General features: G+C 33.0%; 1 protein-coding gene across 1 annotated transcript in view; it reads left to right on the top strand.

Annotated features, from left to right (window-relative positions):
• The window catches only part of LOC126879895 (tachykinin-like peptides receptor 86C), an 883,727-nt gene that overhangs the window by 659,770 nt on the left and 197,757 nt on the right, over positions 1–26,200 (top strand). Inside the window, exon 5 of the mRNA XM_050643239.1 lies at positions 9,374–9,475. Within this exon, the coding sequence (XP_050499196.1) occupies positions 9,374–9,475 (102 nt within the window). The remainder of the gene's footprint in view (positions 1–9,373; positions 9,476–26,200) is intronic.

Raw genomic sequence — 26,200 nt, 5'->3', positions numbered from 1 at the left:
AATGGAAATAAAGAGAGGAGTCATGCAAGGCTGCATACTATCACCTCTATTATTTAACGCTTATTCTGAAGAGGTAATGCGAGAAACTCTGGAAGATGAAACAGTCGGCATAAGAGTAAATGGAGTCTTAGTTAACAACATCAGATATGCAGATGATACAGTAATAATAGCCGATAGTTTACAAGACCTGCAAAGACTCATGAGTAAAATAGTAAGGTGTAGTAGGGAGTACGGATTCTCTCTCAATATCAAAAAGACGAAGTTTATAAAAATTAGTAAAAACAACCATAATACTAACGAAATCTTGATAGTAGAGGGCCAGCAGATCGAAAGAGTAAAAAAGTACACTTACCTAGGAACACTTATAACAGAAAATAATGACTACACTGCAGAAATAAAAGTCAGAATCGAAAAAGCACGTTCTAATTTTATAAAAATGAAAAAGGTCCTATGTAGCAAAGATTTAACATTAGCTCTTAAAGTACGCATAACAAAATGTTACGTCTACAGTGTTCTATACTATGGAGTGGAATCATGGACGTTAAATGTAGAGACAATGAGACGACTTAACGCCTTTGAAATGTGGACCTATAGAAAAATTATGAGGGTTTCCTGGGTAGATAGAATTACAAACAATGAAGTACTGAGAAGAATAGGTAAAGAAAAGGAAGTTGAAATTACAATTAAAGAAAAGAAGCTACAGTATCTCGGACATGTGATGCGGGGCGAGAAGTATGGTATCCTACGACTCATAATGCAGGGAAAGATAGATGGCAGAAGAAGCATCGGAAGAAGACGAATTTCATGGTTGAAGAACCTGAGAGAGTGGTTTGGATGCAGCTCGAAACAACTATTTAGAGCTACTGCCTCAAAAATTAAAATAGCTATGATGATTGCCAACCTCCGTAGCGGAGATGGCACCTGAAGAAGAAGAAGTGTAAAATAATTATTTTACTACAGAGAAACACAAATCCAAAAACACAAGAATTATAATAAATAATACATTTACTAAAAACACTAATATATTATTTTAATGACTTATTTGCACGGAGACAGATACATAAATACCTATCTTGAAAGATTAGCAAGGAACTACATACTGTCTGTGTGCGCAGGCGCGCAGATTTATGTACAATTTTACCCTCAATCGAATCGCGCCTAAAAAAGAATATCTTCAAAAATCGACCTGTCTCAGGATTTCTCTCCAAATTTGTCCATTTTCGAGATAATGAATTTATTCCAACTCAAACGTCCTCACTGTATATAGAACTGTAATTAGTATATAGTGATTCTCAGTTCGGGTTTAAGCAAGGTTTAGAAACAAGAGAAACAATAGTAGCAACACAGGTGCTGGTCCAAAATTGTTACCATCAGAGGAAGGACGTGTTTCTATACTTCTTAGATTAAGAAAAAGGGCTTGATCGTATCCAACACCACAAGGTAATGCAGATCCTCAAGAAACTTGATATAGACCAAAAAGACGCAATGAAAACTTGTACTGGTATCAAGCGGAACAATTAAAAATAGACAATTCTATATCTAAACCCATACATTTCAGAACGGGTGTTCGACAGGGATATGTGCTTTCCCCTCATTTATTTAACATTTATTAGGAAGACGTGGCTTTTTGAAGATTGAGCATCTGCCAGGGAAGTAAAATGTCGCATTGAGCGAGCAAGCTCGACAAGCTTTCGTCAAATTTAGGAAGGTACTGACCTGTTTAGAGTTTAGAGTTCGATCTTCAACTGAGACTAAGGTTTACTAAGCGCTACGTATAGTCGGTGCTGCTATATGGCGTAGAGGGCTGGGTACTCAAAACGAGGGATATAAACAGATTAAGAGCTTTCGAAATGTGGCTTTATTGCCGTATTCTAAAGATACCATTGAAGCGTTTTACATGTCTGCTCAGATGGGACAGGGATAAGACTAACTACAAAGATACTGGGGGGTCGAAATGGGGCTAAAGTAGAAGGAGCAGCTACTCAAACCTTCTTTGCGAACGGCAGCTTAGGTTTTGTTTGGTGGCGGGTCGTGGAATCGTTAGCGAGGGGTTTAAAGAAGACTAACTGCCATTACCAAATAAGCAAAGGATACTTACACAGACTTGAGGACTTTTCTACTATTTAAAATATGACGCCGTTTGAAAAATCCTCAGATTCACATATTGGGTACTTACGGATACCAATTGGGGGGACATTCATCTGAGATTCCTCTTTTGGGTCAAACTGGGCAATTCCAACATCTTTCTTTGGCTTATTTGTCATATTTTTTTCTTCTACATTAAAACTCAATTTCGGTTGCATTAGAAATCAAGTTAATTATGTTCTAAAAGGGTTTAAGAAAATAAAAAGAGGTACATTTTCAAAATATTTATTTCAAACATCTAAGTTTATTTTCATTTAAAAAAAATTCTCAAAAAGGAAATGAATGGCTTTACTACTGGAATGACAAATAAAAACAAAACAAATTTTTACATGACTTACAATATAAAAAATCTTCAACTTTACATGATTTTTTGTCAATACAAACATTTTAACTTTATTTGGCAGTGTATCTCAAAACAAAATTTTACTGAGCTGTCAAATGTCACTGACATTTTATTTAATTTACATAATACGGTTTATTTTCAAACAAAATAATTGTAGACAGCTACAATAGCAAAACAACACTTTTAAATACTAAACAAACGTTACAAAACTAAACCATTTTGAAAGCAAAATATCTTTATAGAATATTTAAAATTCTACCAACTACAAATTTTAACATTTACTTGGGACTTATTCACCTTTTTTATGTAAAAACGAGAAAAATACAGTATTTTTTCAAAAGAAACATCTCATTGTCACATACTTCACATCGCATTACTTAATTAAACTTTCCATCCAACACGGAAGGGGACAGCGTGGCTTCTTTTGACGAAAACAGGCTTCTAAAATGGTACAGGACAAAACAGGAACGAGACTATTAAGACCAAACATCTCATCGGGACTTCAATACGGCACCTCAATACGGAAATTTCAAACAAAGAAGACAGGAACCACACATTACCATACCGGCTCAACTGCGTCACATTATTTGCACTGCGATTTTCACCTTTCAAATCCAACATTATGGAATGAAACTTTGCACGGGTGTTCTTCAATGGTTATAGAACAAAGGATAAACCATCCACTTGATCTAACATAGCGACAAAAGACAATTTTAAGCCGGTAGGTAGCGGTCTCTTGAGTTCCACCGCTGGCTGGATGTGTTACCAGCTAAGAGGGTAACTTGTAGAACTACTTCTCCGCGCGGCAAAATCCTTCACCGCTGCGAACCTGCTGCGTACTTGTAAGCAAAATTCGTCCTTATCGCCGCAACATCAACAATTTTGGGACCAGTCCAATACATTTTTTCAATGGAAAATAGGTACTTTCTCAATGTTGCGTAATATTTTGAAACATTTCAAACAGGAGCGGCTTAGGATAATTTTTAAAGATAAATAATCTTCACAAAATAAATCAGAAAGGGCCTAGCCGGGTAAGATGGTGAAAAGTGCCCCCAACTCAATTTAAATTCCATATAGGTCACTTTTTAGCACATATAGAGGAACGCACTTTCTGAAATTTTTAGCCCCCTAGGTGGTCACGTGACCCCCCCAGAGCCTAATTAGGCTTTTTATGTTTTTATTTTTTATCTCAGCCGCGTCAAGAGCTAGCCAAAAACTTTATTTAAAAAAGTTGTAAGTTTCAAAAAATCTATATGAAAAATTTTTTTTTTATTTTTTGGCGGGAAATTCTAATTTTTAGAACAATTTAAAACTTTTAAATAACTCTAAAAAAACAAAGACACTCGTTTTTACGAAAATCAATTATAATGTGTATTTTTGCACAATCTTTCACCCTGAATGTTTTCAGATTTTTAAAATTGGTGAAACGTACCTTTAAAAGTAAAAAACCGCATTTTTTCGGTTTTTTTTTCGTTTTTTGATACAATTTTATACATATTTTTCAAAAAAGGTAACACCGTCACTAGAATAGGTAAAAAAAATGAAAAATAATTGGGGTTTGCTTAATAAAATTTTTTTGTAACGCCATCCATTTTCAAGATACAGGGCGTTGAAGAAAACAAAATTTTACACATTTTTTACGATTTTGCCGAAACTACTGGCAACATTGTAATAACATTTGGCGAGTTTTAAGAGTTAGTTGTACATTTTTTGACATACAATTAAGAATTTTATATTCATCATTGGCGCTCATACGGGTAATGGTCTGAACTTTTTAAAGCAAAAAAGATGGTACGCCACTGACATATTTCAAATTAACAATCATTTTTGAATTCCTCGTTCCATTTGTGACAAAAAATCTATCTTCCCATTTTTTCATACGAAGCGCCGTTTTGTTGCAAAAAATAAAATATCTTAACGCTTCCAAAGTATTCGAATTAATTTTTATAATGGATGCACGAGTTTATGTACATACCTATGTATAATGTTTAATATGTAGAAACTACTAGAAGTTCGAATGCTTTGTAAGGGTTAAATTCTTTTATTTTTTTAATAAAAATGGCGCGTCGTATGAAAAAATAAGAAGATAGATTTTTTGTCACAAATTGAACGAGAAATTCAAAAACGATTGTTAATTAATAATAATTAATTTATTATTTATTGTTAATTAATTGTCAATAAAATATGTCAGTGGCGTGCTATCTTTATTCTTTAAAAAGTTCAGACCATTACCCCTATGCGCGCCAATGATGAATATCAAATCCTTAATTGTATGTCAAAACATGCACAATAACTACCTCTTAAAACCCGCCAAGTTTTATTACAGTGTTGCCAGTAGTTTCAGCAAAATCGTAAAAAATGTGTAAAATTTTGTTTTCTGCCCTGTATCTTGAAAATGGATGGCGTTACAAAAAATTTTTATAAAGCAAACCCCAATTATTTTTCAGTTTTTTACCCATTCTAGTGACAGTGTTACCTTTTTTGAAAAATATGTATAAAATTGTATCAAAAAACGAAAAAAAAACCGAAAAAATGTGTTTTTTTTATTTTTAAAGGTACGTTTCACCAATTTTAAAAATCTGAAAAAATTCAGGGTGAAAGATTGTGTAAAAATACACGTTATAATTGATTTTCGTAAAAACGAGTGTCTCAGTTTTTTTTCAGAGTTATTTAAAAGTTTAAAATTGTTCTAAAAATTCGAATTTCCCGCCAAAAAATAAAAAAAAATTTTTTTCGCATAGATCTTTTTGAACCTTACAACTTTTTTAAATAAAGTTTTTGGTTAGCTCTTGATGCGGCTGAGATAAAAAATAAAAACATAAAAAGGCTAATTAGGCTCTAGGGGGGTCACGTGACCACCTAGGGTGCTAAAAATTTCAGAAAAAGTGTTTCTCTATATGTGCTAAAAAGTAGCCTATATGGAATTTAAATCGAGTTGGGGGCACTTTTCACCATCTTACCCGGCTAGGCCCTTTAGGTATCTTTTTGGGGATTGGGTATAAAACCAATTTGGGTTTTTTCAAACGCCACACCATGGACGGCAATAGTCCCAAATGTAGATGTCGTTAAAAGAATCAACCATCAAGAAAAGGAAAGCGGCGTATCTGGGTCACATCATGTAAAATGAAAAATATCAGTTCCTCCAACTTATAATCGTCGAAGGCAAGAGAGGAATGGGACGCAAGAAAATGTCCTTGCTCCTGGTTCCGAAACATATTTCAATGGACAGGGATCACCGACATACAATCTTTGATACTGCAAGAAACGAGAGTTAATGGAAGATGTGATCGCTAACATTTGCATCTAGAGAAGAAGCAGAAGAGTACAATATTAAAAACTTTTTTCGAAGCTGTGTTTGTAAACCACTTATCGCACTGTATAGAGGGTGTAACAAAAATACAGGTCATAAATTTAATCACATATCCTGGGACCAAAGATAGTTCGATTAAATCTAACTTACCTTAGTACAAATGTGCACATAAAAAAAGTTACAGCCCTTTGAAGTTACAAAATGAAAATCGATTTTTTCCAATATATCGAAAACTATTAGAGATTTTTTATTGAAAATGGACATGTAGCATTATTATGGCAGTAGCATCTTAAGAAAAAATTATAGTGAAATTTGGACACCCCATAAAAATTTTATGGGGGTTTTGTTCCTTTAAGCCCCCCAAACTTTTGTGTACGTTCTGATTAAATTAGTATTGTAGTACCATTAGTTAAACACACTATTTTTAAGACTTTTTTGCCTTTTAGTACTTTTCCGTACAGTCAGTTTTTATCGAGATATTTTGAATATTCGTCAAATCCCCCACATATTTGTATATGGTTAAGTACGATTATGGAGACTTGGTAATAATATGAAAATTTATTTATGATTTACATTTTTAGGTATATTTTGAACCATATTAAAAAAGAAGCCAGATCTCGATAAAAAGTGCCTTCTCGCAAAAGTACTAAAAGACAAAAAAGTTTTAAAAACACTGTGTTTAACTAATAGTAGCGCAGTAATATTTTAATTGGAACGTACACAAAGATTTGGGGGGTTTAAAAGAACAAAAACTCCCATAAAATTTTTATGTAAACATATTAAAAAATAAGCCTCAACTCGATAAAAACTGCCTTATCGAAAAAATACTAAGAGGCAAAAAAGTTTTAAGAATAGTGAATTTAACTAATGGTACCACAATAATAATTTAACTGAGACGTACACAAATGTTTGGGAGGGTTTAATGGAACAAAACTCCCATAAAAATTTTATGGGGTATACAAATTTGATTAAAATTTTTCTTTAAGATGTTTCTGCCATAGGAATGCCACATGTCCATTTTCAATAGAAAATCTTCAATAGTTTTCGATATATTCGAAAAAATGGATTTTCATTTTGTAACTTCAAAGGGCTGTCACTTTTTTTATGTGCATATTTGTACTAAGGTAAGTTAACTCATTCAAACTATTTTTGGTCCCAGAATATATGATTTAATTTATGACCTGTATTTTTGTTACACCCTGTATTCAGTTAAATCTAATCATACCTTGTAAATATATCAATTTAAGAAAAATTCCAATGATACATCACTCTTCAATATATTTTGTGAGGCGAGACATATGTTTTTTTTTTGAATAAATGGTTACTTTTTTATTCCCACGCAACGTGGTGAAGAACCTCACCCTATTTAAAAGAAACGTGATTCGTCTGCCTGTTAAATATAATATCTCCCGTATTTTTAAATTTTGGTAGCTTGATGTATATCTGTCATAGTGAAATAACATAAAAAGTAAATTTTTTATGAGATGTTATGCAGAGGGTACGTTGAGATCAAGATTTACGAGAGAGCTTAGAGCTAAGACTTCTTATTTTCAGGATTTATGCGGATATCAGTGTGACAAATTGTTGTATGAGACAATATACCAGAGTTTTAATAAAACGTGTCTAAAGGGATCGATCTGGATAAATTGGTTTTGCATAGAATTTATTATATCGTTAGAGAGCAACATAAGTGAAGGATACAAGCTGTGAATCCCAAAGAAAAGTAATAGTTGAAATGGAATCGGAATAATAGTAATTTGCCAGGATAGTAACATGGAATTTCAGCAGATTTGTATGACATGTTTTCGAAAATGAAAAAAAGGAATCAGGTAGAAAAGTCATCACAATGTTAAACAGCATTTTATGGGACGAGTTCTGCAGTAGTAGCAGCAGTTTTCTGAAGGTCCGGTACCTCATTATCAAGAAAATTAACGACGTTATCTACCAAATAAGTAAAATTCCTAGGGGAAGGCCGATGGTAGTCCACTATAACCGGTTGGTGCCGTTCGAATGAGACCACGACGTAGATGAAGAAGTGTAAGTAAACAAAGTCCGAGAAGTACCTGACCTCACGTTTGAAGAGTTCATGGGGGCCTATGGAGGTACCGGTAAAGGGAGACATGGTGCTACCACTGCAGAAAATCGAGATCTACTCGCACTTTCCGATGACTACTCACTGGACCATACCATCCCGGCCAGTAGTAAAGAAGCACGAGGTATGGCATCCGCTCTGATATAACTTGATATAAGCTGTCACCCTGGGAGCCATGGGTGGTAGTCCTCACGTTCTTTTCAATGTTAAGTAGTTAAGGGAAAATAAAACATCTTTACTCGACGAACACCAAGTTTATTTTGATCTTTCGCTATGTTCTTTTCAACCACAAAGTGTGTTATTGTGTTATTATTACAAAAATACGGGCTGCTTCTTCAGCACCCGTGGCTCAAGGATTAGTACATTTAATATTTAAATAAACAATTAATGCAAACGTTAGTCGATATTAATTAGTCGAATTAATCTCATAATACTTATAAAAATCTTAACCTCATAATCTTATTACAGCACACCGCCTTTAGAAGGAAGTTTGGTCGAGTTGCAGAACTTCAGTGCGAAGTGCCAGCTCCTGGTACAGCACTGAAACTCCAAGATGCATCACGTTACCTTTTCGATCTGGTAACAAAAGACACTGTCCATGACCAACCTACCTACCAAGATGTATGGGATGCATTAATTCTATTGAGAGAGCACGTGTTGGTGTTCGACGTGCAAAAGTTAGCAATGCCAAAGTTACAATGCCGCCAATTAGATTAAAGGGTTGTCCGAAATATGGTGAAAGAAATCTTTAAAGATACCGAATCTGTTGCAATCTCCATAGTTACTGGTGCTGAGCGAAAACCGTTCCCTGCCGCTTTTATACAACTAAGAGTTGTAAAAGGGGATCCAGTTGTGGATACCAGCATCGAGTTCGAGTCCCGACAGGGTTCCAGGAAGAACCATATCTTAAGGAGGGTGCAATGTGATGCTCCTTGACTCCGATTGGCCGCCGAAGATTCCGGCCCGTTGCCGATTGTACTAGTAAATTCTTTTTTACCTGATAAAGTTGGCTGTTTACTGTTGATGAATTTTCTGCATTTATTCGCTTAGGTATATAAAAGACGCTATTGAATTAGTATAGGCAGTCAGTGTTGTTTACTCTCGTGGTCGGTCTAACAAATAAATTGTAATTTGAGATTATAAATAAATTAGATGTGTTTAATTATTTGTTTTTTTTTTAATAGTTGTTTTGTGTTTGTAAAGAAAATAATATTAATTAAGTGTTTTTATTTGAATATAACTTAGTGTCAAATAATTTTCAATAAATTTTCTTAAATTAAAAGTTAGAAAAATAAATTTTCAATAAATTTTCTTTTTACCAAACATTTAGTTTTTAAGGCTCGTATACTCGTTTATACATACAATTGTAATAAAACAGACAAAAAATGTATCTTTGCTTTCAACACTAACAGAGTTTACGGAAGTAATTCAATTAGAGACCCTTCTGTTTTGAGCACTTCTCCAATTACGTTTTTTGTTTCAGGAACTGGCCATTCGGAAACTTATACTGCACCGTTAGCAACTTTATTGCCAATGCCACGGTAGCTGCTAGCGTTTTTACACTTACAGGAATTTCCTGCGACAGGTATGTATCAATAGGTCAATAGGTTTTTCAAACAATTCAAAACTGTCGTTCAAACTAAAATTTTTAATTGTCTTTCATTAAAATTTTGATTAAAAACTAAAAAAGTTGACTACACAAACGAATAATCATAATTTACAATGCGCTGCTAACCTCAGAAAAAATCTCCTGGCTGATATTTTTTATTTTTTAGACATTTATTGTATGAAGTGAGGCTACCAGGAAAATAATAACAACTGCTGAATTAGATTACAAACAATACAATTTATAATTATTATAATCAATATATTGTTTTTAATCTTCTATCTTCATGAGAAACTCAAGGAATTCACAGGCACGACATGCTCACAAGGACCAAATAATCTAATCAACGCAGAAGGCAAACTGATTTCAAGCCCTGAAGAACAAATAAACATGTGGGAAGACTATATAAAGGAACTCTTTTATGACATCAGAGAACCTCCTACATTAAATAAAGAAAACGACAAAGGTCCTCCAATACTGAAGTCCGAACTGGAGTATGCTCTACGTCAACTAAAAAACAACAAATCTGTAGGAAAAGATGAAATACCAGCTGAGCTATTGAAGTTAATCAACGAGGAAAACTTAGACCTTCTTCTTGGACTATTTAATAATGTTTACAATACAGGGACGATCCCTAAAACATGGCTTGAATCCGTCTTCATACCGCTGCCTAAAAAGAAAAACGCCAAACTATGCCAGGACTTCCGCCTTATAAGTCTACTAAATAACATTCTGAAACTTTTCTTGCGAATCATACAGAACAGAATATATAAAAGGTGTGACGAGGTCACCGGTCAAGAACAATTTGGCTACAGGAAAGGTATGGGGACACGAGAAGCAATATTCTGTTCTGAAACTCTGGCACAAAGATGCAAAAATCAGCATGTCTGTTTTATAGATTTTGAGAAAGCGTTCGATAGGGTGAAGTACAACACCTTGATAGAAAGATTGAACGACATCGGAGTCGACAAAAGATATTCTAAAATTATAGGGTCTATTTATTGGAATCAGACAGCAATCCTAAAGACCAATGGTAACACGTCAAGGCCAATTGAAATACAACGAGGTGTTAGACAGGGTTGTGTGATATTACCCATACTCTTTAACGTCTACTCTGAGGTAATATTTGCGAACGCTTTATCGCACTCTTTAGAAGGAATCAGGATAAACGGTCAAAGAGTAAATAACATCCGCTATGCAGATGACACGGTATTAATGACTGATTCGGAGCATAGTCTGCAGATACTGTTGGATAGGGTTACTGAGAGTTGTGAAAAATGGGGGATGAAGATCAATACTGCGAAAACCAAAGTTATGCAAATTTCAAGGAACAAAAATTTACCTCTTCCAATATATGTGAAACACCAACAGCTTGAATACGTAAGCCAATACAAATATCTTGGTTGCTGGTTCAACAAGCAAACTGATTATAAACAAGAAGTAAGAGCGAGAATAGAGGTAGCCCGACAGGGGTTTATTAAAATGAAAAGCTTATTTTGTAACAGTAGCATTAATATCAGCCTTAGATACCGTTTTCTGCATTGCTATGTGTGGTCAATACTTTTGTATGGAACTGAGGCCTGGACACTCAACACAACACTGATGAACAAGTTAGAAGTTTTTGAACTCTGGCTTTATAGAAGAATCTTGAAAATACCTTGGACAACTCACACCACCAACGAAGATGTTCTGAGGAGAATAGGTACAGATAGGGAACTGCTAAAAATCATTAAAGTCAGAAAAGTTAGCTACCTGGGACACATAATGAGAAACGAAAAGTACCGCCTCGCGCAACTGATCATCCAGGGTAGGATTGAAGAAAAACGGGGTCCCGGTAGACGCCAGATTTCATGGCTTAGAAATATCAGGAACTGGACCGGCCTTGATTCAACATCTTTGTTTAGAGCTGCATTGGACAAAGACAGATTTGCCAGTGTAGTCGCTAACCTCCACTAAAGGTGAAAGCACCACAAGAAGAAGAAGAATGTTTTTAATTATTTTAATTATTGACAACTGTAATTTTTGTTCTGCTTCTTGGATAGTATCACCTATTGTTAGGATAGCAGTATCATCTGCAAATGTGGTTATATTCTAGTTCAGGTATGATGTATGTGTATAATAGGTACACATTATAGAGAAGGGACCGAACCTAATACGCTTCCTTGAGAGACTCCTGCTTTTTTTTTTGTTAGATATGTGGTACACGTTTTCTTGTTTAATTTTGAAATATCTGTAAAATTTCTGAATATTTTTTTGGCATAAGTTTAAGTTTTTCGATTAAACCTTCTTGCCACACTTTTTTAGAATGCCTTAGTTACGCCTAAAAAGGTTGTAGAACAGACTTTCTTCTCTTCCAATGATTTTTCAATTATGCTGGTAACTCTGTGTGCCTGATCAATCGTGGAATGTTTATTTCTAAAGCGACATTAGGGGTTTGAAATCATTTTTTTTTCTCTTCTATTATTTGTTTCATCCTTTTTGGTAGGAGCTTCTTAAAAAGCTTCAACATCACTGGTAAAATAATTGATGATGGTCTATATGAGGAGATTTCATTTAATGATTTACCTGGTCTTGGTATTATTATTACCTCAATTATTTTCCACAAATTTGGAATATAGCTCATTCTAAATGCAGCATTGATGAGGTTGGTCAATTATACTATGGCTTTACGAGGCAGGTTTTTAGTAATTTTTCAGTGATTAGATCATATCCTGGTGCTTTCTTCGGATTTGTGTTGTCTTTTATTTCATCAGCTTCCTTCGGTGATGTTGGTCCAATTCTGTCCTCTGTCTGAGTAGGCTCTAATAATATTTGATCATTAATTTGTTCATCATGTGGTTTCAATGTATTTTCTCAAAATGTAGCAAATCTCTCTGCCTTTTGCTCATTATTTCTAACCCATCTATCGTCTTCCAGTTTAGATAATTTAATTTGCAATGCGTTAAAGCAATCGATAAAAAGTAATAGAAATCGAGTTATTTTCATCTCTATTTTAAAATTAACTGTTATATTCAACTAAGCGTTGAACTTCAAACGCGTTTCATCGCTTTTTATCATTTTTTTTTTAAATACTGAAGAACTTAATCAAAATCGATATTTTTGACCTAAGAGGCAACAGCAGTGATCAACAGGTAGCAACAAACGCGGTCTAAGATTGCGGCTGTAATTTTGAATATTTTGTCGAGATATTTGGCACACATATTCGTAATATAATAAAGAATGGCTTTACAGAGCCCAATTTGAGAAATATAGTAGTATGTGGAAATTACTCTATAACCAAACAAAATATTTCAAAAAGGAACCTGTACCGCCATTAAGAAGAACAGAAAAATAAACATTTTCAAATAAACTTTTTTATCCCATGTCTAGATTTTGTGTCACATTGGACCTAGTAAAAATGTTTATCTCTAACAAGAAATCGAACATATTATAACTAAATAACTGATTAGTCAATATAGAGAAAGTGTCACTATCATTTTGACAAACCTGCGTCAGATTTCTGTTCTGGTTATCTGCATATAGTCTAGAAAGCCACTGCACATCCGCTAGGAAAAATATTCTAATTCGGATTTTTTGCACAATCTTACTCAACTCCTTTTAACAAATTTGCATGTTGCCAGGACCAAAAGGTGGTAAAAATTTTTTTAAACGTTTTTTTTTTTGTTTTTTTCCTAAAATTATTTTTTTTGCATGGAATTATTTTTTTAGGTTTTTTGGATCATTCCAAACAGAAAAGGTCTTTAGTGACTTTTCTCTAAAAATGATAGTTTTTGACATATAAGCGATTAAAAATTGAAAAATTGCGAAATCGGCCATTTTTAACCATCAAAAACTATATAAAAATCTGAAAATTTAAATGTTGCCAAGGTAGGTAGATATTCTTTAAACATCGATTGATGAAATCCCGAAGAGTTTTTTGCAATACAATATTCAAAAGTCCTTTGTTTTTTAATTGCTAATCAAGCGTGCGCGACACTATTTTCTCCGACAGTATGGTGCAAATGAAAAGAATAAATTCGTTATTTCGTAAACCGGCGACTTTAAGGAAAAATGCCGAAACAGGTCGATTTTTATTTTTAAGTTATGATATTGTGGCATATATGGTATACTAGTGACGTCATCCATCTGGACGTGACGACGTAATCGATGATTTTTTTAAATGAGAATAGGGGCCGTGTGCTAGCTCATTTGAAAGGTACTTCAATTCTCTATTCAGTAATGTAAACATTTACATAATTATTTATACAGGGTGTCCTTCTACTTCTTTTTTTGTCAAATAATTTAATTTAATAAAAATTTTTTATCAATAATTATGTAAATGTTTATATTACTGAATAGAGAATTGAAGTACCTTTCAAATGAGCTAGCACACGACCCCTATTCTCATTTAAAAAAATCATCGATTACGTCATCACGTCGAGATGGATTACGTCACTAGTATACCATATATGCCACAATATCATAACTTAAAAATAAAAATCGACCTGTTTCGGGATTTTTCCTTAAAGTCGCTGGTTTACGAAATAACGAATTTATTCTATTCATTTGCACCATACTGTCGGTGGAAATAGTGCGCGCACGCTTGATTAGCAATTAAAAAACAAAGAAGTTTTGAATATTGTATTAGTCCAGTCTTTCACGGTTTTGCTCTAAATTTTAAAGAACCAATTGGATTGACATGAGATTTGGCATACGTACAGCTTACATGTCAAAGAAAAAAAGTGATATTGTGCCGATGTGTGCTTTTGCCCTGGGGGTGACTTTCACCCCCTCTTGGGGGTGAAAAAGTATATGTCCAAAATAAGTCCGGAAATGGGTAAGCTGACTAATTTTAAGTAACTTTTGTTCTATAGAGCTTTTTCGCCAAGTCAACACTTTTCGAGTTGTTTGCGAGTGAATATGTTCATTTTTCAACAAAATAACAACATTTTTAGACGGTTTTTCGCAAATAACTCAAAAAGTAAGTATTTTGTCGAAAAAAACGTTCTTAGCAAAAATATAGCTTTTAAAAAAGTAAAAAAAAAATGGTGTACACGTTAGGTCTCTGGATCTCGTAGAACCAGAGTTATAGCCAATGAAAAATACATTCATATTCACCAAATTTCAAATAGAATATTTCGACGTGAAATATCCAAAAAAATTAAGCACTTTTTGGGAAAAACTCATTATAACTTTTTTACTGTTTAAAAAAAGCTTTATTTCTGTTTTTACAAAAAGTTTCTAACATTAAATTTAAGCAAGTTACACTCAAAATAAAGTTGGTCCCTTTTGTTTTTGCAAAAAAAAATCGGGAAGACCACCCCCTAATTAGCAACTTAAATGAAATTAATCGTTACCGCTCCACAAATTATTTTACTTATGTTTTGTTTATATGATCTGTAAGTTTTATTGATTTAAAGTGTTTAATTTTGAAAAAATTTGGTTTAAAAGTAAAATTTTTAAAAATTTAAATTTTGAAAAATATGTTTTTTTCAAAATAACTTAAAAATTTTTAGAGATACCAAAAATCTCGAAAAACAAAAAGAGTCAGATTCACTTTTATGAATATCATGTATTCTTTTGTTTTTCTGTTAGACAAAAATTGATTGAGATTTGGTGTTTCTAAATTTGCATACATTCGTGATCAGTGACTCGTTCAACCTCTTTTAACTACAGCCCTTTCAATAATAAGAACTTTCAACCGATGAAACTTACAGATCATATAAACAATATATACACCAGTCAAGAAACTTGTGAAGTCGTAACGATTAAGTTCATTTAAGATACTAATTAGGGGGGGATTTTCTCGATTTTTTTACCAAACCCAAAAGGGACTAACTTTATTTTGAGCGTAACTTGTTTAATTTTGATGACACTTTCTCTATGTTGACTAATCAGTTATTTAGTTATACTGTTCGATTTCTTGTTAGAGATAAAAATTTTACTAGGTCCAATATGACACAAAATCTAGGCATGGGACCAAAAAGTTTATTTGAAAAAAGTTTATTTTTTTGTTCTTCTTAATGGCGGTACAGGCTCCTTGTTGCAATATTTTATTTATAGTCCATTCTTTCACGGTTTTTGCTCTAAATTTTAAAGAACCGCTTGGATTGACATGAAATTTGGCATACGCATAGCTTACATGTTAAAGAAAATAAGTGATATTGTGCAGATGTGTGCTTTTGCGTTGGGGATGACTTTCACCCCCTCTTGAGGGTGAAAAAATATATGTCCAAAGTAGGTCCGGAAATGGGTAAACTGACTAATTTTAAGTAACTTTTGTTCTATAGAGCTTTTTCGCCAAGTCAACACTTTTCGAGTTATTTGCGAGTGAATATGTTCATTTTTCAACAAAATAACCACATTTTTAGACGGTTTTTCGCAAATAACTCAAAAAGTAAGTATTTTGTCGAAAAAAACGTTCTTAGCAAAAATATAGCTTATAAGAAAGTAAAAAAATGGTGTACGCGTTAGGTCTTTGGATCTCGTAGAACCAGAGTTATAGCCAATGAAAAATAGATTCATGTTCACCAAATTTCAAGTAGAATATTTCGACGTGAAATATCCAAAAAATTCAGCACTTTTTGGGGAAAACCCACTATAACTTTTTTAAAGTGTTTAAAAAGCTTTATTCCTGTTTTTACAAAAAGTTTCTAGCATTAAATTTAAGCAAGTAACGCTCAAAATTAAGTTGGCCCCTTTTGTTTTTGCAAAAAAAAAATCGGGAAGACCACCCCCTAATTAGCAACTTAAATGGAATTAATCGTTACCGCTCCACAAATTATTTTACTTATGTTGTCTTTATATGATCTGTAAGTTTTATCTATTCAAAGTGCTTATTTTTGAAAAAATTTGGTTTGAAAATAAAATTTTTAAAAATTTAAATTTTGAAAAATATGCCTTTTTTCAAAATAACTTAAAATTGTTAGAGATACCAAAAATCTCGAAAAACAAAAAAAAAGTCAGATTTGCTTTTCTGAATATCATGTATGTTTTTGTTTTTCTCTTAGACAAAAGTTGATTAAGATTTTGTGTTTCTAAATTTGCGTACATTCGTGATCAATGACTCGTTCAACCCCTTTTAACTACAGCCCTTTCAATAATAAGGACTTTGAACTGATGAAACTTACAGATTATATAAACAATATATACACTAGTCAAGAAACTTGTGAAGTCGTAACGATTAAGTTCATTTAAGATACTAATTAGGGGGTGATTTTCTCGATTTTTTTTACCAAAACGAAAAGGGACTAACTTTATTTTGAGCGTAACTTGTTTAATTTTGATGCTAGAAATTTTTTTAAAACAAAAATGAAGTTTTTTTTAAACACTTTAAATAAGTTTTAATGAGTTTTCCCCGAAATGTGCTTCATTTTTGGTTATTTCACGTTAAAGTATTCCATTTGGAATTTGACAAATATGAACCTATTTTTCATTAGCTATAACTCTGCTTCTATTAGGTATAGAGACGTGATATATACACCATTTTTTAAAATTTTTTACTGGCTATATTTTTGCCAAGAATGTTTTTTCGACAAAATACTTACTATTTGAGTTATTTGCGAAAAACCGTCTTAAAGCGTGGTTATTTTGTTGAAAAAATGAACATATTCACTGCCAAATAACTCGAAAAGTATTGACTTAATGAAAAAACTCTATAGAACAAAAGTTACTTAAAATTAGCCAGTTTATGCATTTCCTGGCATTCTTTGGACGAATATTTTTTCACCCCCAAGAGGGGGTGAAAACCACCCCCAGGGCAGAAGCACATATCGGCACAATATCACTTTTTTTCTTTGACTTGTTAGCTATGTGTATGCCAAATTTCATGTCAATCCAAGCGGTTCTTTAAAATTTAGAGATTTTGCAATATTGTACCCTTAAAGAACGGACTATTAGTTATAGGGTAATTTCCACATAATAACATATTTCTCAAAGTGGGCTCTGTACCGCCATTCTTTATTATATTACGAATATGTGTGCCAAATATCTCGAAAAAATATTCAAAATTACAGCCGCAATCTTGGACCGCGTTTGTTGCTACCTGTTGATCGCTACTATTGCCTTTAAGAACTTTTTACTTATTAGTACAGAATTTACAAACTACGTTTTGGTCCATATAGCTGAGATTTAGCACACTTAAATAATTCATTAATTGTGATAACTTCAAGTAGTACTATTATATGCCATTATTTAAAAACCAAAGTTATTAACAATTGCAAAATAATGCAAAAATACAGGTTTTGCAATTAGCTCGGTCAGTTGTTTATGTATATTAATTTAGAAACTAGCAAATTTAAGAACTTTTTCACTTTTTATGATTATGTACACAAACAAAGTAAAACTAGATGTATGTACGTCGATGTAGGATTTTTTATTAGCTATCTCTCATATACAGTGCAAAAGGTGGAAAATATAATACATTGCGGAACAAAAAGAGATGAAACTAGTGGAGGTGGAAATTATCGTTATAAACGTATAAATTATTATACAGTGATGAGCGAGCTAATAACCGGCAAAATAGCACAAAAGATGGAAAACGTATTAAGTTGTGAGATAAAAAGGAATGAAACTATTTCAGCTGGGAAATTTAGCGACATTAACCCATAAATTTACATTATATTGATTGTTTCCCACCTTTAGACGTATCGCACGTTTTTGGCAACTACCACTGTCACAATGACAGTTTTAGTTGGCATACGCCTCTGATACGTGTAAAGGTGGGAAACAATCAATATAATGTAAATTTATTGGTTAATATCGCTAAATTTCCCAACTGGACTAGTTTCATCTCTGTTTATCTTACAACTTAATATACGTATTCCATCCTGTGTGCTATTTTGCAGGTTATTAGCGCGCTCATCACTATATACATTGTATGCCTCGTTGCACCAACAGATCTTAAGCTCCAGCTTCGCCCAGCTCATCTTATAGATAGGGCTGCCTTAAGTATCTCTTACTATTAAACATTATTTTAGATTCTTATCTTATTAACAATTATTTCTATTATTATATTATACTATTCTTATCATATTATATTATAATTATATTATATTAATTCTTATCTTATTATCGTCTTAAGTTTAAGATCTGTTGGTGCAACCAGGCATTAGAACCTTTAAAAACCGATATACCTAAGATTTTTTTTGACTGTTTTCTTTACTGGCCTAATTCTAGTAGCTCAAATTTCGATGGACTGGACAAACATTGCCAGAAGAAGTGTAATTAAATTACGCCATTAACTAGCAACAATAAAGACTCATACTCGTCCGTTTCCTTAACCAATAAACAAGATCTTAATTAATTTGTTTCCCTTAGGGTCTCTAAACATAGATACAGCAGCAGAGCATTTCCGCTACCGTACACTAAATCAGTATTGGATTGGGGATCCCCTTTGGACCCCCCTAATCCTCATCATCGAATTTATTGCACACGGGCACAAATAAAGCTGACCTCTTTCAACGTTAAACGGTTTTCGAATTTCGAATCCCTGGTAGATTTTCGAGGTAAAAGATAACAAAAACTGTTTTAAGTCAAAAATTACTTATACAGGGTATGTGAAAAGAGGCGGGATCGAATATTTCGCGAAATTAACATCGGATCGCAAAACTAAAAAACACGATTTTTCAAAAATCTATATAATAGTAGGGGAGCAAAGTATGCTAAATGTGCAGTCACTCGAGCGCTTTGGGGACCTATTGGGTTGTAAAGAGTAGGTCCTAAAACTAAAAAAAGTTAAGTAAAGTTTTCCATTTTAGTGGGCGCTTGCCATTTTTTAATTTAATTTTCCATTTCCAACAATCGTTTTTTCCGATTAAAGCGACATCTATCCATAATTCGAAAAAATGTTTAGAATAAAAGTTACTTATTTTTACGTAAGGAATCCAAATCTGCAATAAAAAATGAGGGTTCCTATTTAAGATTTTAAAGTAACCCCCCACCCCACATCCATGGGGGGTCGTATTTGGTGTCTTTCGACAGATTTTTCAAAAATATTGAATAAGTGTATTTTACAGTTTTTCGATCTGATGTTCATTTCGCGAAATATCGCGGGATTCGTATTAAAAATATTAAATTTACCCCCCACCCCTCTCCGTGAGAAGTCGTGTTTGGCATCATTCGATAGATTTTTAAAAAATATTGAGCATGTATTTTTTAGTTTTTCGATCTGTCATTTATTTCGCGAAATATTCGCTTTTTTCTTGTGAAACTTTGGGACTCACCCATTTCCTTACGCCCGGCTCAAATCGTCAGATTTTTGAAATATACACTCTTTTGCATGTACTTAATCTACCTTATCTTAATCTGACAATTTCGAGCTTTTTTAAGGGTAGATTTTTTTTTTCGGGCCCCCCTTAACGAACTCCCCTGTGTTAAGAGCCAATATATAGTAGAGGTACATCTGCAGGGTACCAGGTCTCTCACCATATGCTAATCTGACGCGCTCGAGTGACTGCAAAAATCCCCGCTTGGGCTCCCCTACCATAATGACACCCGCGGGAAAATAAAATAAACAAGCTGAAAATACGAGCATTATCATAACGAAAACTTTGTTTATTTACGTATTTAAGTTCACAATATGGAAAGTTGCTATTATGAAGTTGTTTAGAATTAAAAACTATGTTTTAATGTGCAATTATATCACTCTAATTTAAATGTTGGGAACTATAAAGGTATTTTACTCTTGATCGAAGTTCATATTTTTTATATACCTCGTATAAAATTAATAAAATCTGATATATGATGGTTGCATCATAAATCTTGGACCATGAAGAGCTTTTTATGAAGAATAACTTTTCTTCGTCAAATTAAAAATAAAAGAATTATAAATGAAAATGGTGTTTGTATCCATAATTTGAGAAAAACCTTCGAATATTTTTTTCCATTAGAAGGGTGTAATTGCATATATCAGACCGTAATTTTTTATTCCAAACAACATTCTATAATAACAATTTTCAATATTGTGAAATAAATAAAGAAAATTGTTTACTGATGAAGCGAAGTAAAGTGTTTTGGATCGTCAACAATAGTTAGAAATGGAACAGGCCATGTATCATTAGGTACTCCCATTAAAGGAGAGGCCGTATACTCGTACAAACCTTTTTGAAGTTGTTATCTGAGTAAGATAATACGTAATATTAAAACATTTGTATAATTTATACTTCACTTCGTCTATTTGTTACCGTGATTTGCATTATGTCAGACAAACCGTATAAACAATGAGCTCGTAGAGTCGTGGGGCATTGATTCGACTACAGATCGAGAGGTTCCGGGTTCAAATGCGGACAACTGCTGTCTTTTTTTTTATTTTTAGGTGCTTGGAAAGTGGTAAGTATTAAAATTAATTTAATATTTAAATAAAATAAAATTAAACTGTTTAAAATATTTTATTTTGTTGAAATCATATAATAGAGTGTAACTTTATACGTGAGTACAAAGTACACACACATTCTTTTTGAAGTTATACTTCTTTAGGCGCGATTGAAAGTAAAAGTTCATAATTATGTGCGCCTGCGCACACAGACAGTATGGTATAAACGTTATACGGGATCTGATTGGGATGAAATCATTTGTCAATAATTGTTCAATATGGAGATTTTGGATAAACAAATTAATGTTGTGTATATTAGTTTTTATTGTTGTGATGGCAGAGAAAAATGCAAGTTTATAATATTGTAGTGACTTTTTAAATAGTTTTTAAAAGCGACAGGTACGTAATAATTGTAAATGATTCAGTATCCTAATAAAAAATGTCATAGGTAGCATCTACCTATTTGGAAAATATAAAAAGAACCTACTAAAATATTATGTAATGCTTTGATTTACATAATTTGATTACCATCAAAATTTCTATCAATATTCACCTAACGACCTAACCTATTATTTTCTTACTCTATGTTTTGTTGTCTTCTAATATTTTTTTCCATTCTAAATAATTTCAATTCAAAATCAAAATAAATTGGTTAAATTCAGAACCGTCAAAAGTTTAATCCGTTTAGTTAGTTGATCTTCGCACATGATGACACATGGTCTCCGTGGGTAAAAGTTTAAGGTGAATGAATTTCAATACTAACTGCGCTGATAAGCGGGTTCGAACCCAATGGAAATTATTTTTTGTATTTTTTTTATACATTTTATGTTTGTAAGTTTATTATATAATCTTTTTTCCAGAAAATACGTATTTAGTTAAAATTTTTTCCTACATTGTTCCGAAATCATTTGTGGCATTTTTCAATGTGTTTGTTTGTACGTGTTTTATTCTTTTATTATTTTAATTTTTGGCACTGTTTTAATAAAAAATTTTGAGAAGTAGTAAGTACTAAAATTAGTTTAATATTTAAATATTAAAATAAACTGTTTAAAGTATATTAATTTCGTTGAAACCATATAATAGAAGTATAACTTCTTACGTGCGTACAAAGTACACACACATTCTTTTTTTTTAAGTTTTATTACTCTTTTACATCTTGACACGTTATTATCTTCTTTAAATTCACGAATGGGTGACAACATTTCCTTCTGTTTAATTTTCCAATAAATTCCGATAACGCTAAATCCGAATAACCTTTACAAAGAAAAAAACACCTCGGGAACTTGCTAAAGCTGTAAATCGAAGTAATTTCTTTTCATGAGGAAAATATAACCAAATTTTATTTCAAGTTTATCTGGGATGAATCTTTTTGATGCAAAGCTAAATTCTGGTATTTGTATATATGTACGTAAGGGTGAGCGGTTTACTGAAAATTTACCAGATTATGGAAAGTTTGTCGCGTGAAATTTATTTTTGAAGGAAAATTTTTCCAAACATTAGATGTTTGGAAAAAACAACTAGAACAACTATTTAAAAATTTTAAAATGATTTTAATTAACATATTTTTGTTAATGAAAAATGTAGGTACCACATCCATCATGAGGTGACTAGGCAATGATACCTGGCAGAATAATAATATAGAAAAGCGAAGAACAAGTAACACAATTTGGATTCAACGATGCCTTAGACACCCGAGATGCTCTATACGCCGTCTAACTGCTTATGCAGAGGTGCAGAGATGTCAACTTTGACCTATATGTATATTTATTTTATTGACTACAAAAAGCGGGATTAAGTGTTAGAGACTTGAGATTAAAAATATATAATTTATATATTACAACTGTCAATATTAAAGTGGGTGACCAATTAACAGAGGTAATCTCCACAGATAGTGGAATGAGACAAGGATACATTTTGTCACCGCTGTTATTTAATTAAGTTCCCTGAACATATCGTCGAGCAAGCACTGGACCAAGTCAACGGAGTGCGTCTAAACAGCATTAGATATGCCGACGACGCAATAGTTTTTGCAGATAGCTTAGAAGATTTTCAAAGACTAATTTCTTGCATATCAGATATAATTAGAGAACATATCCCAATACGACAAAAACAAAGTACTTGGTATGTAGTCAATAAGCGTGAACTATTAAATACACGGCTGTTGTTTATCCAACAACCAATTGACAGGTTGGACAGCTACACATACCTTAGTACCAATAGAACCAGCCAATGGGATCCTCTTCTTGTGGTGCTGTTCTCCTTTAGTTGAGGTTTTGTTGCTCTCAGCCTTGCCAGTATTATTTCTTTCAATGGTCATATCTAGCAGCTGTACAGAGTGATAATTTTCACTATAATCTCATATATTCTTTTTTGAGATGCTATCATTTATCGTCTACAAAGTTGAGAGTACATGTCATAGTTTTTGTGAGTGGTATACCCATTGATTTATATTTTTAAATCCATCTTTTTCAACACTTTCGAGGTATATTTGAATAAAGGGGGGACAGGCAACATCCTTGGTTCAACCCTTTAATGTTACAAACCCTGTTGTTATTTTAGTCCCTGCTTTAATTTTGGATATGGGTTTATTGTATAGCATTTTGACAGCTTTTATCAATTTTTTATTAATATTTCTGCTTTCCGCTAAGTCCACAGCTCCGTATGGGTGTGTCAAATAAACCATATTCGGCCAGTGACTACTTTAGAGGCTACATAGTTAATGCTTGTGGACAACAGTTGGTTTTGTTGTTTGTTAAAAATATTTTTTTTTATTAAAAGTAATTGGAACCATTGGAATTCAATTCATTCTTTTGAATGCAGATATTTCTATTCTATTTCAATCTATCAAATCAATAAAATTGTCCATACAGATCAAATGTGTGTATGATCAAAATTGTGTAATTATTAACTGAGCTATAGCACTTTATTCAATATATAAAAAAGCAAATATCACCTGAAGATTCCTCTTTACTTCCATCTACACAACGCAACTTACCTCGGATCACGTTTTTTACGCTCTTTGGGATTTAGCTTTCATCTAATACACCTTGCGCGGATTTAAAAGAAACTTCCATTAAAATGGGTTTTTTCATCTGATTTACTGTAGCAATATCAATATTGCCGTTGGTCTGTAAACATTTGAAAGCGTGCATTTTTTCTATATTTACTGGGATATTTTTCTTTCTGTTTTTAAATGTATAATTTATTTTTCTCAAAAATTTTTTAATTAACTGAGTAAGCAATTTAAATAAGATGGATATTAATTTTATGGGGTTATTGGATATTTTAATATTTTTATAATTATATTTACTCACCTCTGATTATTCTATTACACCATTAATTTCTCAATATGCCTAAAATGTCCTGTTGATATTATGCAGCTTTTGGATTTAGGATCATTTTGGAGATGATGGTGCGAAATGGCAGGGATGCAGGTAAAATACTAAGCTTTCAATCTAATAGCACATAAAATAACATCAAAAATATTACTCTACAAACATCCCACCAGATTGAAAACAATGGGAACCCTTCTGGTTACACCTCAGAGGCTTCTAAAATTTGCAATTCATAACGGATGCTGAGACTAAAGAAGATTAGAGAATTTTACAATTTATAATTCACCTCCAATGAATTTTCATCACCAATGAAAATAAAAATTTTCAAATCGATTTTTCTAGAAAACGGTGTGTCCTATGGATTTAAAACAAGAGTATCTTTTAGTACTAGAATACTTCACAATTTAATAATCCAGTATCAGAAATGCATTAAAGTTAAAGATAAAAAGGTTATGCGATAAAATAACCTTTGCCCTACCTAAAACGGACACCTATAATCGGTACTAGAAATTTGCAATAGATGGATTAGATTTATATCTTGAAGATAAATACGCGTACCAATTTTTGTTTTTCTAAATAGAAGCATTCTGGAGGTACTTAAGAAAAACTAATTACAAGACGCCATCTTCAAAGAGCTCTAGCTTCCGTAGGAATCATTTTCGGACTAAGTGAATTGGGTTAAATTATCTTAAAATTATCTGAAGAATCTCCTGTCTTTGTTTGTCGGTAGAGTTTCTGGACACCCTGTATACCCCGGGCCGAAGGCCCTCGATCTATACACCATTGACCTCAAGCGTTATTATCCTTATCCCTTGCTACCTTAATAACTATTATAAATCGTTTTCTTTATCAGATATTTTAATAGGCCTGTTTCATATAAAATATATCTATTTAATTGATCTGGTTTTGCTAATGTTAGTCCAAGAGCTGGAAGCGGATTTTGCTCGTGATAGGTAATATGGACAAACTATACTGGATATGTTGAATTAGTCGTGTACATTACTTTCTCACACGGGCGGAAAACAGAGCGGGGGGCGAGGGTAGTTATACGGGGTCAAAGTCGCGACTTTTATTATTTTTTTTGTGACGCTCATGATCGAGAAAGTGCACCAAAATTTGGGAATAAGTAGACCATGACATAACTAAGTAAAATCTTCAGGGGCGGAAACCAGAGCGGGGTACGAGGGTAATTATAAGGAGTCAAAGTTGCGGTTCTTATTATTTTTTTTTGTGACGCTTACCACGCAGTGTTCCGCCCATGGTGATTTTGCTTAGTTACGTCATGATCTACTTACTCCCAAATTTTGGTGTATCTCGATCACGAACGTCACAAAAAACCCCTTATAAATTTTTATATTCAACCCTGACGCCTCCCCTTTGTCCCCCACGCGGCGTTCCGCCCCTGGGGATTTTACTTATTTACGTCATGGCCTACTTATTTCTAAATTTTGGTGCACACAAATCTCGATCATGAGCGTCACAAAAAAAAATAATAAAAACCGCGACTTTGACCCCTTATAACTATCCTCGTCCCCCGCTCTGGTTTCCGCCCGTGTGGGAAAGTCATGTACACGAATGATTCAACATATCCCCGTATAGTTTGTTCATATTACTGATCACGAGCAAAATCCGTTTCTATCTCTCCGACTATGTGTAAACATTTGAAAAATTTATTCTGGTAAAATTAGTCCAGAAAGCCACTGCGCATCCGCTAGGAAAAATATTCTAATTCGGATTTTTTGCACAATCTTACTCAAAAAGGACCCCTTTTACCAATTTTGCATGTTGCCAGGACCAAAAGTTGGTCAAAAATTTTTTAAACGTTTTTTTTTCTGTTTTTTTCCTAAAATTATTTTTTTTTGCATAGAACAAAATTTTTTTAGGTTTTTTTTTATCATTCCAAACAGAAAAGGTCTTTAGTGACTTTTCTCTAAAGTTGATAGTTTTTGACATATAAGCGATTAAAAATTGAAAAATTGCGAAATCGGCCATTTTTAACCCTCAAAAACTATGTGAAAAACTGAAAATTTGAACGTTGCCAAGGTAAGTAGATATTCTTTAAACATCGGTTAATGAAAT

The sequence above is a fragment of the Diabrotica virgifera genome, chromosome 2, assembly GCF_917563875.1.
Source record: "Diabrotica virgifera virgifera chromosome 2, PGI_DIABVI_V3a".
Classification (NCBI taxonomy): domain Eukaryota; kingdom Metazoa; phylum Arthropoda; class Insecta; order Coleoptera; family Chrysomelidae; genus Diabrotica; species Diabrotica virgifera.
Note: the sequence above shows the minus strand (reverse complement) of the source record. Positions and strands in the feature narration are given on the sequence as shown.